The 13,629-nt window shown below is 42.1% G+C and overlaps 1 protein-coding gene across 2 annotated transcripts in view; it reads left to right on the top strand.

Moving 5' to 3' along the window:
• Positions 1–13,629, top strand: part of NBAS (NBAS subunit of NRZ tethering complex) — a 195,314-nt gene that overhangs the window by 2,412 nt on the left and 179,273 nt on the right. For both annotated transcript variants that reach the window (XM_083606886.1, XM_083606885.1), the window contains exons 2-9: positions 1,913–1,967; positions 3,805–3,841; positions 4,435–4,512; positions 6,904–6,951; positions 8,181–8,224; positions 8,786–8,919; positions 10,379–10,512; positions 11,798–11,896. In XM_083606886.1, the coding sequence (XP_083463012.1) occupies positions 1,913–1,967; positions 3,805–3,841; positions 4,435–4,512; positions 6,904–6,951; positions 8,181–8,224; positions 8,786–8,919; positions 10,379–10,512; positions 11,798–11,896 (629 nt within the window). The remainder of the gene's footprint in view (positions 1–1,912; positions 1,968–3,804; positions 3,842–4,434; positions 4,513–6,903; positions 6,952–8,180; positions 8,225–8,785; positions 8,920–10,378; positions 10,513–11,797; positions 11,897–13,629) is intronic.

Raw genomic sequence — 13,629 nt, 5'->3', positions numbered from 1 at the left:
TCTCACCTCTGTGCATTCTCTTTTACATTTAATTGAGCATCTGTACAGGATTTGTATCTAGATGACGTGCGTTTCTTTGTTTTTAGAGGAGTCCTATATTCTGTTAAAGCTAGTTGCTCTAATTTGAACATAGTGAGGTTTACGATGCTGCTGCTTTGCTCCTCCCTGGTCCTTTTTGCTGCCACACCATGCAGAGCTAAGCCAAATTCCACCCAAACTGGGGCTCCTGGTTGAGGACAAACCTTAGCTACAATTTGAAGTTGGTGAGGCGAGAGCTGAACCATCAGCCCCCAGTTCAGACAACACTAAGCCAAATGTAGCAGCAAAAACGACTCGGTGGGAGCACTTCTTTCTGGGGGCACACAGAGTATCACTAAGCCAAAGTTCAGCTTGGTGTGTTGTAGGAACCAGGCAGTTGAATGAATTTAATGGCACTCAGGACTACAGCTTTACAATGCAGTCTTCTACATTTTTACTAAGAAGTAGGCCCATCTGTGTTCATTGAGACTTGTTCCCAGGTAGCATTGGATTGCACAGTAAGTCTCAATCCTATTCCCGTTTATCTGGGAGAAAATCCACTGAACGGTTCCTTCTTCTCTTTGATCAGGTCTAAGACTTAAAGAGAAAGAACTGCTTTGTTTCATTTTATTTTGTAATTCCCCAAATGTGTCTACTAAAACAATTCTATAGAAGCAATTCTATAGGGTGATAAACAACATGTGTTGTATCCTCCTTGTTCAAAAATATTATTATCCTTGTTCAAAATACTATTTCCATAGGACAACTTAGGCTTTGGCACATAAACAAACAAACCAATAATTGCAACAGAGTTTATTTGCAATGACCTTAGGTAGGAGGGAGTGCATAGCCGAGTGGATCTTTAATAATCTTTCTTTCTTTATTTTATTAAATTTGTTAGTTGCTTTATCCTGCCAGGGATAACCCAAAACGAATTACTGTATAACCAAACAAATAGACAATAAACCACACATAGATACATTAAAATCAAGAGGAAAGAGAAACACATTAAAAACATCCCACTCACTTCTAAAAGGCCACTGATAGTTAAAGGCCAAAGACCTGGTTATAGAGGAAAATTTCCGCCTGGCGCCTAAAGGTATATAATGATAGCGTCCAATGAGCCCCCTTGGGAGGGGCATTCCACAAACAGGGAGCCATTCTTGTGTTGCCACCCTCTGGACCTCTCATGGAGGAGACACACAAAGAAGGGCCTCAGATGATGATCACAGGGTCCAGGTCAGTTCATATGGAGAGAGGTGGACCTTGAGGTATTGCGGTCCTGATAGGTCAAAAACAGCATTTTGACTTAGGCCTGGAAACTAACTGGCAGCTGGTGCAGTCGGGCTGGGATTGTCATATAAGTATATTTGTATATTAGTCACTGTAATAAACTCCAGCAGCTGTTTTGTCAGTGTAATCTAGTACACCAGCACCGCGGCTGCTTTCTAAACAGGGGCCAGCCCAAATAATTCTTTTTTAATTTATATTTATCTTCATACTGAGGACTTTGTCTCTGGCCTGTGCCATTAAAGAGAGTATTGAGATTCCAGTGACTGTAGCTCAAAATTGGGGTGGGGGCAGTATCCCAAGGAAGAGGTTCTAACTGCTAAAGCAGGGGTGCATTATGTTACCTGCACATTTATATTATTACCTAATTGTGTCTATCCTTCCACTTGTTTTGGACTGGTGGCCATCCGCAAAGGTAGCAATCTCAGGTGACTTGGGAGTGACAAGCATGTTGAATGGCTTGCCAGCAAAGTGCCCTTGGAGCCGAAAAAGAATTTTAAATAGTTACGCAGCCCAGCAGGTGATTCATAAACTTCATTTTCTTAGTAGGTTGGTGAATAAAGGGTTCAGTTGTTGTAGACTAATTCTTTTCTTGTAATTTCAGCCAAGAGGCAACCGGAAGCATGGCGCTTCATTTATCATCACTAGAGCAATTACAGGTAAATATGCATGGCTTGCCCTGATGGATTGTTTAGTGAATCTTATGTGGAGGAAATGAATGGGGTGTGAATTCATTGGATTTGTTTATAAAGTTTGTTATCTGATATTGCCGTATACCTATTGTTTTGGGCAACATGTATTGCATAACAATTATTGGGGAAAGTATTCTTCCTCTTAATGCCCTTCGTTTCTTTTCTCTCTTCCCTCTCCCAACTGCCCGCTGCTTGCCTTTTCTGCAATGATTGTGTCTCATTGGCATTCATTTATACACATACAGTTGTACCTTGGATCCCGAACGCTTTGGTACTCCAACGTTTTGGCTCCCGAACATCGCAAACCCGGAAGTGAGTGTTCCAGTTTGCGAACGTTCTTTGGAACCCAAAACATTGGGGCTTCTGCGGCTTCCTGTAGCCAATCAGAAGCCACACTTTGGATTCCAAACATTTTGGAAGCCGAATGGACTTCTGGAACGGATTCCATTCGACTCACAAGGTACGACTGTATAGGCATAAGTCAGATCTTTTGAGATTTCTTAGAAAAGGTTTTACGCAAACACTTAATCCCTATTTGGATATTCCAGTTAACCATGTGCTCTGTCCTCCTCCTCCTCTAGCACAGCTACAAGGGAGAGTTCAGCCCCAGCCTGTCATGTTGGTGAAGCCTTGCAAACCATGGTTAACCTTACCTTGTTTTAGACAAACCATAGTTGACTTCAAGTAATGGGTGATGCTGCTGCCTTGTTTAAAGAAACTGCCATTACAGTTACGTGCAGTTCAGCATTCGGATGGCCCGTTTAATGGAAATCAGGAAGAAAACCTTCCAACTACCCTGAGGCTTGCTGAACGTTGTGTTCTCGTGCTAAACTATGGTTTGATGTGACATCCAAACCATGGCCGGTGTACATTATCAAAAACTGATAGTCTGATTCTGTTTAATCACTGATAGCTGGATTCATCATGTAATTGCCTTTGATGCTTGTATTTTGCATTGATAGCCCACTGGGTCCGCAAGGCAGCTAAAAGTAGTGTTTTGCAGCAGCAGAGCTATGTGACATTATAGACTCCTCTGGTACTGAAGAGGTAAAGTCATCTTTCTTGTCAAAGCTTCTCCTCCTGCCTACTGTACCCAACTCCAGCTGCAATTAATATAAGTGGGCATTGATTCAGTTACTTATTGGTATCTATTGCAGTAAGAGGCACCTGTTGTTTTCACTTCTCTGGATCTATGATAGAATGCCTGGAGTTCTAGCATTTGCCAGCATGAGAACCCAGCTCTTGTCAGTGTTGCAAATGGAGTAGTGAGAAAGAGGCTTTTAAGGTTGCTCCTTATACAGTCATCGATACACCTGACACCAAGCTCCCGTGTGTTCAGTGGGGCTTACTTCAGCGTAGATCTGCACAGGGTTTGCTTTGTTGGAGCCAGGCCTTAAGACTGTAGCTGTCCAGTGTTAAACTGCCCAAGGATAAACTGTTACACATCAGCAACGTGTGTTGCAATGAATCAAAACAAGGAATATTATTGTTTAAGGTGATAAAACACTTTTGTATTTGCTTAAGCGTCAGAATGCGTAATGGAAATAAGTGTTGAAAGGTAAGATTGGCAGAGTAAGAGATGGGATTCGGGAGTAAGAGGAAGAAGGTAAGCAACGCCTCCTTGGGCTGGAGTAGATAAAGGATGGTGAGATAAGGAGTCCCATTCAATATGTCTGAGTTGACCTTGAAGAATGTATAAGAAATGTACAAAAAGCTATAGAAAAGTAGCCTTTTTTGCCAGTCTCTCTCTCTTTCAAAGATTTGAACAGGGCCTTCTGAATTCAAACTTTTTCTTCTTTTATAGGCCCTGCCTTATTTTTGCTCCGATATTTGTGGTACAGGTAAGTTTCTTTGTCCTTTATTAGACAGAAGCTAACCCAAACCCTGTGTTAAGTTAGTTCGAAAGGATGCACAGGGTAAGACCACAATTTACGCACGGCTTACTTTCTGGGGATAGTGCCTGAAGCTAAAATTGTGTATAGTCAAAACACATCGGGTGCAATGGTGGGTGGGATTTCCAAAGTCTTTTCCTCTGGACATCTTTTTTTCCTTTTCCACCCCCTTAAAACATTTTTTTTGTCAAGTTCATAAAGCTGAATGTGCACAAGTTAGATGCACGTAAGTTGTGAGCTTACTGCAGGACATCTGCAAAGTATTGTGCTGCCCACTTGGTGAGCATAAAGTAGTTGGTTGCTGTAGTGAACATCTTTTCCCGAAGCATTAATATTTGCAAATAACTTTTGCTGAATAGGAAGGGCATGGATGTATATTGTGCATGTATCCCAGGGATACGGGATTGCTGCCAGTTTTTAGGGTGTTTTATATAATATCTCTTTGGGAATATAGTTCTGATCTGGGAAGTTATACGATGCTGACAGTGTTTTTGTATGTTTGAGCTTTGCACACTCCAACATTAGCATGTATCTATTTCCAGCCCTGCAAAATTTTCTCTCCCTGTTGGACTTGTCCGCCTGGTCAGTAAACAGATCAATTGGCACTTAGTCCTCGCAAGGTAAGTGGCTTTGCTTTTCCTTTGCAAGTGTGTGACTGGGGGGGGGGTGTCTGTGGTGTCACTCAAAACTGCTGATGGGAGATTATACTCAGGTGATATTATCAGAAGGCAATTTCCATTTTACGGTGGCTTTTTAAAATATAAATATATAAATGAATAGACATTACAGTTGCCATGCAAACTAAATGTCTGCACAGACATTTGTAAGCATATCATATAATGCAACACATCTATTATATAAACCATTCAATATTCTTAAGATATCTTAATACTGGGAAAAATCACTTATTCTAACTGTGACTTATGCTAGTGTAGTTGAGCTTGTTAAATATGTTAGTATAATTTTACATCGGACCCAAAGCAGCATAAGCTAGTGAGAGGCAGCATAGGGTTGTGGCTAGAGTAATTGACTTGCTGACAGGCAAACTAATGCCAGTGTATTGGAAGAAGCAAAGGTCACCAGTGTCGAAGCAATGATTCTTCAACATCAACTTCATTGGACTGGTCATGTTGTTCGGATGCTTGATTATCGTCTTCCAAAGCAACTACTCTATTCCAAACTTAAAAATGGAAAGAGTAATGCTGGTGGTCAACAAAAGAGGTTTAAAGACTCTCTGAAGGCAAATCTAAAAAAATGTAGTACAAACAACAACAACAACAACAACAACAACTGGGAAACACTGGCCTGCGAGTGCTCCAACTGGAGAACAGCCTTTACCAAAGGCATCATGGACTTTGAAAATGCTTGAACTCAGCTTGAAAGTGAGAAACATCCCAAGAGGAAGGCACGTTTGGCAAACCTGCACTGTGATCAACTGGAAATCTATGCCTCCACTGTGGAAGGACACGTGGATCCAGAATGGGTCTCCAATGTCACTTACGGACTCACCGTTAAGACCGTGTTCATGGAAGACAATCTTACTCAGCCACGAACGATCGCCAAAGAAGAAGAAGACTTGCTGTGTTGACTCTGCTTCACATCTCTACTAGTTTGCGAAGGGTGCTGGGAGTTTTCAGAAAACCCCTCACAGAACTACAGTTCCCAGCAGCCTTAACAGACACTTTCCATTATTCTTAGTGGAAAGCCATGACCATTAAAGTGGCATAAAAGGGCTTTTAATGTATGGTGTGGATATGGCCTAATTTGTTCAGAAGTCCTTTGTTCTGTGTTTTATTTATAAACTATTGCTCATATAATATATCTATTACTATTGTGTATCCTGTACAGAAGTACATTTTCCTCAAGGCCCTTTTTTCCTTAACATTACTCTGTGAAGGCTTGTCTGCATAGATGTCACAGCATACATTATTTTAATAAACACCCACAGTTCTTTATTCTGGAGATGTATTTAATAGTTTCAAAGTAGCTGTGTGCATCTTGGCAGGGAAATAACAAGTTTCCTCCTAAACAATATTTCATTGGAATTTACTGCTCTGAAGCGGAAGGCAAGTTCTGTCATTCAAGTCAAGTTACGACGAAATGACTTTTGGTGGGGGTTTGTCCTTTGAGGCAACTGAAATGGGAGTATGAATTGGTTTAAAGGTTTCCATCACTAAATCTCTGTGTGAGTGTATGTTGGAGGCTTTTATTTCCCATAGGCTTGGGATTCAAACGGAGTAATGACAGTTGGTATTGGGCAGGCCTACAGGGAAGAATATTCCGGAAAACTTGTCAAAAACCATTTAATGAAAAGAACTCAAAACATATCCAGGAGGCCGTTTTGCCTCGAGTTTCCTTTCATTTTGTGTGATAATCTATTTCCAAAAGCCACTTGGTTTGTTGTAATCATTGTAATTTTGAAGACAAATGCTGGGATACAGAGAGTGTTCTGCTTCAGAGCTTTTCTCATGCCCCATTCCCCTGCCTGCTGCACAGGGATGACTTCAGAAAAAGATAATTGCAAGGAGTTAATTGGTTGGAAAAAGGGAATAAGGATTTAATTTATGCTATATAGGACCTTAATGCACTGTGACTGAAAGTGGTGTAGCAAATGGTGGAGTTATTTTGTGGGGAGCCCTCACGGTCTTCTGAGGGAGCCACATTAATCTATGGTTTAGCTCAGCGCAGCGCAGCAGCAAAACAGTTGGGAGGCGTGAAGCAGCCATGAACTCCCTTCTCAGAGCTTGTGCATTTGTGCTAAGCCATGGTTTGGCTTAACATGACATTCAAACCAGACCACTGTCTGATCTTTGACGTATGCTGGTTATTGGAGAGCGATGGCATTTGGAATAGGGAATTCTTATACTTTATATGATCCAATTCAGGTTCCAAAGGAACAGTAGCTTACCCTTTAGGTTTAAGACTTGGAGGATATAAAATTATTCCTGACATCTTTTGAAAGCAGTAATTATTATGTGGGATTTTTTTCATTCAAAGCTTTTCTCTTTTAGCAATGGAAAATTGTTAGCAGCTGTTCAAGACCAGTGCATAGAAATAAGGTAAGATGAATAAGTAGAATCATATGGATGTCTATTCAGAAGTGACCCCATTGAGTTCAGTCTGGCTTGCTCCCAGGAAATGAATAGGATCACTGTATAAGTATAACAGAATGTGCATACCTATTTTAGTAATTTTGTCTTGCCAGTTGGAGTGTGCGAGGTCATATGACACAGTAGTCATATTGCTAGTCTGGAGGTTTCACGTAAACAAATCTTGTGACACACACAAACTTTGTGCATCCTTGTTCTTCCCTGGGTGTTTAGCACTAAAATCACATGGAATCATAGCTTCAAGTTATGTCCAAACTGGGAACTATGGATAATGGCTTCCAAACATGCCAGGACTTGGAAGCCAACTTTAATTTGTGCCTTCATATCCTGGTTTGTTTGGAAGTCTTAAGCATAGTTTTCCAGTATGGAAGTAATAGAGAGCTCGCTGTTGGTTCCTGGTTCCTTTTGCTGCTTGTGTCAAGGAAGCAACGAAACGGCTACATCTGATCATTGGAAGACAGCCAGTATTTAGTTAAATTCCAAGTCAGAAAATGGGGAAAAAACTGGTCTGTCTGTCCTTTAGTTTTGATATTTAATCTAAAGAGCTTTAATATCTGATACATGTTATTGAATTAGATATCCCCTGCACGTGAAATAAGGTGCTAAAATCACAAGGAAGTTACCTTATTATTATAGAAACAGCTTATTTATGTCAGATTCATTGTGAAGTTTGTGTTGTGTTTGCAGCAGAGGTGGCCAATGTGGTGCCCTTTAAATTTTGTTGGACTAGCACTCTTATTGTCCCTGACTGTTGAGCACACTTCCTCGAACCGATGGCAACTGGAGTATCCATATATGTTGTTGTTGTTGTTTAGTCGTTTAGTCGTGTCCGACTCTTTGTGGCCCCATGGACCAGAGCACGCCAGGCACGCCTGTCTTCCACTGCCTCCCACAGTTTGGTCATAATCCATATATACTTGGCACAATTCAGTTTGCTATTAATGCACCAGAATCTGTTTGTGCATGTTCATATTCTTAAAGCCAGGGATGGGGAACATGTTGGACTACATCTCCCATCATCCTTGACTCTTAGGGCTCATGGGAGTTCGAGTCCAACGACATTTTGAGGGTCGCAGGAGCCCCATTTCTGTTTTAGACAAGAGAATTAGCGACACAGCCGTAAATCCTGACAAATGTACATTGCATCAAGTTTTATATATGAAATTCAAATCCTGCAGGTCTGCGAAGGATGAGTTTGGATCTGTCATTGGGAAATGTCAAGGTATGTAGCTTTTCATACACAAGTAAACTACAGAAAGTAGCAATTAACAAGTGAGACCTTTAACAAAATTCCATTCTCTTACCCTCCAGCCCCAGCCACACTTGTCCCAATCCTCAGTTTTTATTCCAGCATATTGTGACCACATAACATGCCTGCTGTCATTGGGCTGTTTTTCATATACACAATTGCATTAGATTTAATCTTATTTATTTACTTCTGCAAACCTCAGGGTTACCCAAAGCCTGCCTATACCTTTTTCGGTGAACGGATATTTTATTAGGGTTTGTGATAGTGATGATATGGCTGCCGTGTGGTAGCTTTTTTTGTGCTGTTTGTGTGTAGGGTTGCCATTTTTCAAAAAGTAAAAGCCAGGACACCCCAAAAGTTATTGAGCTTTCTTTCGGAAGACCCTAAAATTGTTGGCAGCCCTATTTGTGTGGATCAGTTCATATTGCAGCTGAGACTGCCCCCTTCACAGCCTACTGCAAGTAAAAGTAGCACCACTGACCATATACACCTTTTGTTCTGCATTTATTAACATGTCTCTTTCTGCCCCCATAGTCCCGAAGGATCCCAACCCGCAATGGAGACGTGTAGCATGGAGTCACGATTGCACTTTGCTCGCCTACGGCGAAAGCACAGGGACCGTGCGAGTGTTTGATTTGGTCGGCAGTGAACTCTTGGTCATTTCACCGGTATTTACTTTTCTTTTCTGGATTTTACAAGTCCAGTTTGCATGCAAATGGAAGCTTTTTAGCTATTACGGTTTTAATGTGACGTACTTATGCGGAGAGAGCTTGCATTGTGAGCGCTTTATGGCTCATTTTGTTGAATGGTCGCTTTGCATGTTTATTGGTGAATTTCCATTCAGCCTTTCACGTAGCCAAACAGAAGTACATTAATTTTTATTTGTGACAGCAAAGCTGTCGGTGCTTTAGGGTGGAATTGCTTTTGTTGTGACCCTCCGAAAATAGCTGTTCCAAGGGGATGCGGTTTAACATCTGAACTAGTATGCTGCTTCCTGTATTGTCGAAAATATCGCTTGCTGTGGCAGCTTTCATCCTTTTATTTACTTAATCCTAAACCTATTATTTAGGCTTTCTAATAGGCAGGTGATTGCAGCATTGTAACCTCTTGAAAGCTTTAAGAAGGGATATGTTCTAAAATGGGTTGGGAAATGTGTGGTCTTCCAGATGTTATTGGACTCCAGCTCTCATGATCATGGATCTTTCTCCTTGCACAACAGAACATGCCCCCATATGCACCCCCTAAACCTGTTTGGCATTCCCCCATAACCTTTCAGAGCAGATTTGAGGGCATCACAGGGCACGGATAGGGGGAGAAGAGGAGGCAAAAATCCCATCGCACTAGTCCTAAGCTTGGTTCTAGCGCAAATAGCGCTAGCACATTTATTTTATTTTCTATATACTTTTTGTGTAACACATTTTTCTATGAATTTTTTCAAACATTTTAATGGTTTCCATCATATTGAATAGTTACATTGTTTCATGAATTGACTTCCCAACCTCATTTCTGCAGTATTTTTACTCAAACCTTTTCCACTTTGTTATATCTTTATATATTAGAAAAAAGTTTCTCTATTACAGTTACTTTATCATATTTCTTTTACTGCTTTTATTTCAAATCCTGCCAACAATTTCATTCGACTGTAGTATTTTTAAAAAATGTTCCACAAAGGCCTCCATTCTTCTATGAAAAGTTCATAATTCGGATCTCTTAATTTCTCTTTGCCATTTCTGTGCCATTTCAAAGCCACTCTTCCTTCATTGGGACCTGCTCCTCTTTCCATTTCTGTGCATATAATATTCTAGCTGCCATCGTTTCTATATTTATGACCCAATTTGCCTCCAAGCAGCTTCCAGTGGCCTACCTGGTTTCTCCCCTCACTATTTTATCTTCACAACAATCTTGTGAGGTAGTTAAGGTGACAGAAAGCAACTGGTGCCAGGTCACCCAGGAGGTGATTTGAACCCTAACATTCCCAGTGTTTCCACCAAACAACAATGGCGTTCATTTTTATTTTTTTGGTTAGTGTAGAAACAATTTTCTCATTCCTGGAATTGTTTTTTAACTCCCTTGCCAAATAAAATTCTTTTGAAATTTGTTTTTAAGAAATGCTTTATTTTGGTACAGGGCACTAGCTTCCCGGGAGACTTGACCTATGCCATTGCTGGATTGATTTTTCTGGAATACAAAGCGAGCGCCCAGTGGTCAGCTGAGCTGCTGGTCATCAATTACCGTGGCGAACTGAAGAGCTACCTTGTCAGGTAAGCGCTCGGTTGATGCCTCTGCAGCAGCCAACAGTATTAACTGGGATTAACTTATTTTAGTGAAACAAACCACACATCGAATGCGTTATTGCAGTGCATTATATTTTCTGCTTTAAAATCACTTTGTGATACATTTTGGGAAGTGATTCATAAGTGGAATATAAAAAAATAAATTATTTGCGAGGCTGCCTTTGGGAATGGTCTGGGAATTTCAGCTGGTCCAGAATAGGTAAAGGACCCTTGGGTGGTTAAGTCCAGTCAAAGGCGACTGTGAGGTTGCGGTGCTCATCTCGCTTTCAGGCTGAGGGAGCCAGCATTTGTCCACAGACAGCTTCCTGGGTCATGTGGCCAGCATGACTAAACTGCTTCTGGCGCAACGGGATGCCATGACGGAAGCCAGAGCACACAGAAACGCTGTTTACCTTCCCGCCACAGCAGTACCTTTTTATCTACTTGCACTGGTGTGCTTTCGAACTGCTAGGTTGGCAGGAGCTGGGACAGAGAAACGGGAGCTCACTCCATTGCAGGGACTCGAACCGCCAACCTTCTGATCAGCAAGCCCAAGAGGCTCAGTGGTTTAGACCAGAATGCCACCCGCGTCCCCGCCCCCCAGTCCAGAATAGGGCATTTAGCAGGGGAGTTGCAATTGTGATCACATCATGCTGCTCTTTGTTATCTGCACTGGCTTGCAGTCTGTTTATGGGCCCAACTCAAACTGCTGGTTTCAACATTTAAAGCCCTAAATGGCTTGGGAATGAGACCAGGTTGACCAAAGGGATTGTCTTCTCTTTGCTTGATCCTTGAGATCCCCCTCAGAGGTCCTTATTTAGGTTTATTCACCTAATGAAGGGAGGCAAGTGGTTACCAGGGAGAGGGACTTTTTGGCACTGGCTCCTCAATTCTGCAATGCCTCATTCTCACATTGTTGATTTGCACCTGCCAAAAAATAGGCAAAGATCTATCCCCAGCCCCAGGCCATTTATTTTCCAACAAGTACGTACAGTCACTTTTGCTCTTAAAATTCTTGCACCAATTTCTTTTACCCTTCCTGGTTTAATGCTGGTCTTGAAATGATTTCTTGTTGCTGCCTCCATGCTGTCTATAAGAAGGCCTTCTTAAATGATGATTTCCACCACATATTGTTATTTTAACTATTTTTATAACAAATAGTTATATTTGTTTCATTTTTAACTATTTTGCAAACTGCCCGGAGGACTTAACTGTGGATGGGCAATATATAAATGCAACAAATAAGTAAATAAATGCCTTTACTTTTGTCCAGTGTTGGAACGAATCAGAGCTTCCAAGAAAGCCACAGTTTCAGCTTCAGCAGCCATTATGTCCATGGAATAACTGCAGTAATTTATCATCCTGCACACCGGTAAGTATGTTAGTCTATTATATATATATAAAGAGAGAGAGAGTGAGTTAGAGTGTTGTGATGTAGTTTATGTGATTCGGTTGCATTTTAGAAAAGGCCATAAATTCCACCACCCCACATCTTATAAGTTGCAAATGGTTTGCTGGTGGAAGATAAGAGTTTGCTGGCATTTTCAGAAAGTGGTGAAATTCTGTTTCATTTTTTGTTTGGGTGGTGGAAAGATTAGCATAGTTGCAGTTTGTTCTAGGCATGCCAGGGGACCTAGAAATGCCTAGAAAACTGATCCTCCAGAAATTGTTGGGTCTGTGTGGGCAGACCAGCGGAAGGTATTTGTTTGTCCCATCAGGTGTGCTGATAAAGCTTCAGGGTCCTTTCGATTTGCCTTCCAATTCCTACAGCTATTTTAAAATCAAGGAGAAATGCAGCCTAGGCCACAATCCCATTCTACACTTACCTGAGAGCAGGCATAACTGAATACATTGTTCCTTCTGAGTAAACAGGCATAGGCAGCAACTGTTAGTCATTTACGTCTGATTGCTATTCTGAAATGGCAGAGTCTAAAAACTGAGGTATTTCAGAAAGATCTGTTTGACTTATTTCAAAACCTTCAAGGAGGTGATGCTCCACAAGACAAGTTGTTCCATTTCTGTATGGATCTCTTCTCTTAATGTTCAAATCCATTGTTTTGCACCCTATCATTGGCAGATGTTAGCCTTATTTGGTTGGTGCCAAGTTGGGGGCAAGTACTCTTTGGTGAGACAACCCTAGCAGAGATTTAAGCAACGTAGATGTGGAAATACAGTGGTGCCCCGCAAGACGAACGCCTCGCAAGACGAAAAACCCGCTAGACGAAAGGGTTTTCTGTTTTTCGATGCGCTTCGCAAGACGAATTTCCCTATGGGCTTCCTTCGCAAGACGAAAGCCCATAGGGAAATCTCCAGGACAGCGGGGAAGCGCAGCGCGTCTTCCCCACTGTCCTCGGACCTCCTCTGAAGGCTGGCGGTGGGGCAGAGAGACCTCCTCCCGCCGCCAGCCTTCGGAAGGCTCCTCCGAAGGCTGCCGTGGGGCGGAGAGACCTTCTCCCCGCGCCAGCCTTCGGATGGCTGTCCTGAAGACTTGCGGTGGGAGGAGGGTTTTCCTCCCCACCGCCAACATTCAGAATGCTGTTCTGAATGTTGGCGGTGGGGAGCAAAAACCCTCCTCCCACCGCAAGCCCCGGGAACAGAGGAGAAGCGCTGCGCGCCTTCCCCTCTGTTCCCGGACCTGTCCTGAAGGCTTGCGGTGGGGAGAAAAGCCCTTCTCCGCACCGCCAGCCTGGCAAGTGGTCTCCATAGGAACGTATTAATTGATTTTCAATGGGAAACCGTGCTTCGCAAGACGAAAAACTCGCAAGAAGAAAAAACTTGCGGAACGAATTAATTTCGTCTTGCGAGGCACCACTGTATAGGCTGTTAGCCCTTTAAAATGTGCCCTTTAAAGTGAGTCCCAAAGTTTTCCCTAGGAAAAAGACCACATGTTTGGTAAGTATAAATATGGTTTACTTACAAACTCTCTGGAGGTCAGATTCATGTGCTTCAGAATCGCTGGACAGGCAGTAAAATTTAGCTTCGTTTCAAAATGGTGAAAGTTCCTAGATTATTGGTATAGGACTTGGGTCGCCAGCTGTTGTTGGACTACAACTCTTATCATCCCTAGCTAGCAGGACCAGTGGTCAGGGATGATGGGAAGTGTAG

The sequence above is a fragment of the Podarcis filfolensis genome, assembly GCF_964270895.1.
Source record: "Podarcis filfolensis genome assembly, chromosome: 3".
Taxonomy (NCBI): domain Eukaryota; kingdom Metazoa; phylum Chordata; class Lepidosauria; order Squamata; family Lacertidae; genus Podarcis; species Podarcis filfolensis.
The sequence above is the reverse complement of the archived record's forward strand: the minus strand, read 5'-3'. Positions and strand labels throughout refer to the sequence as shown.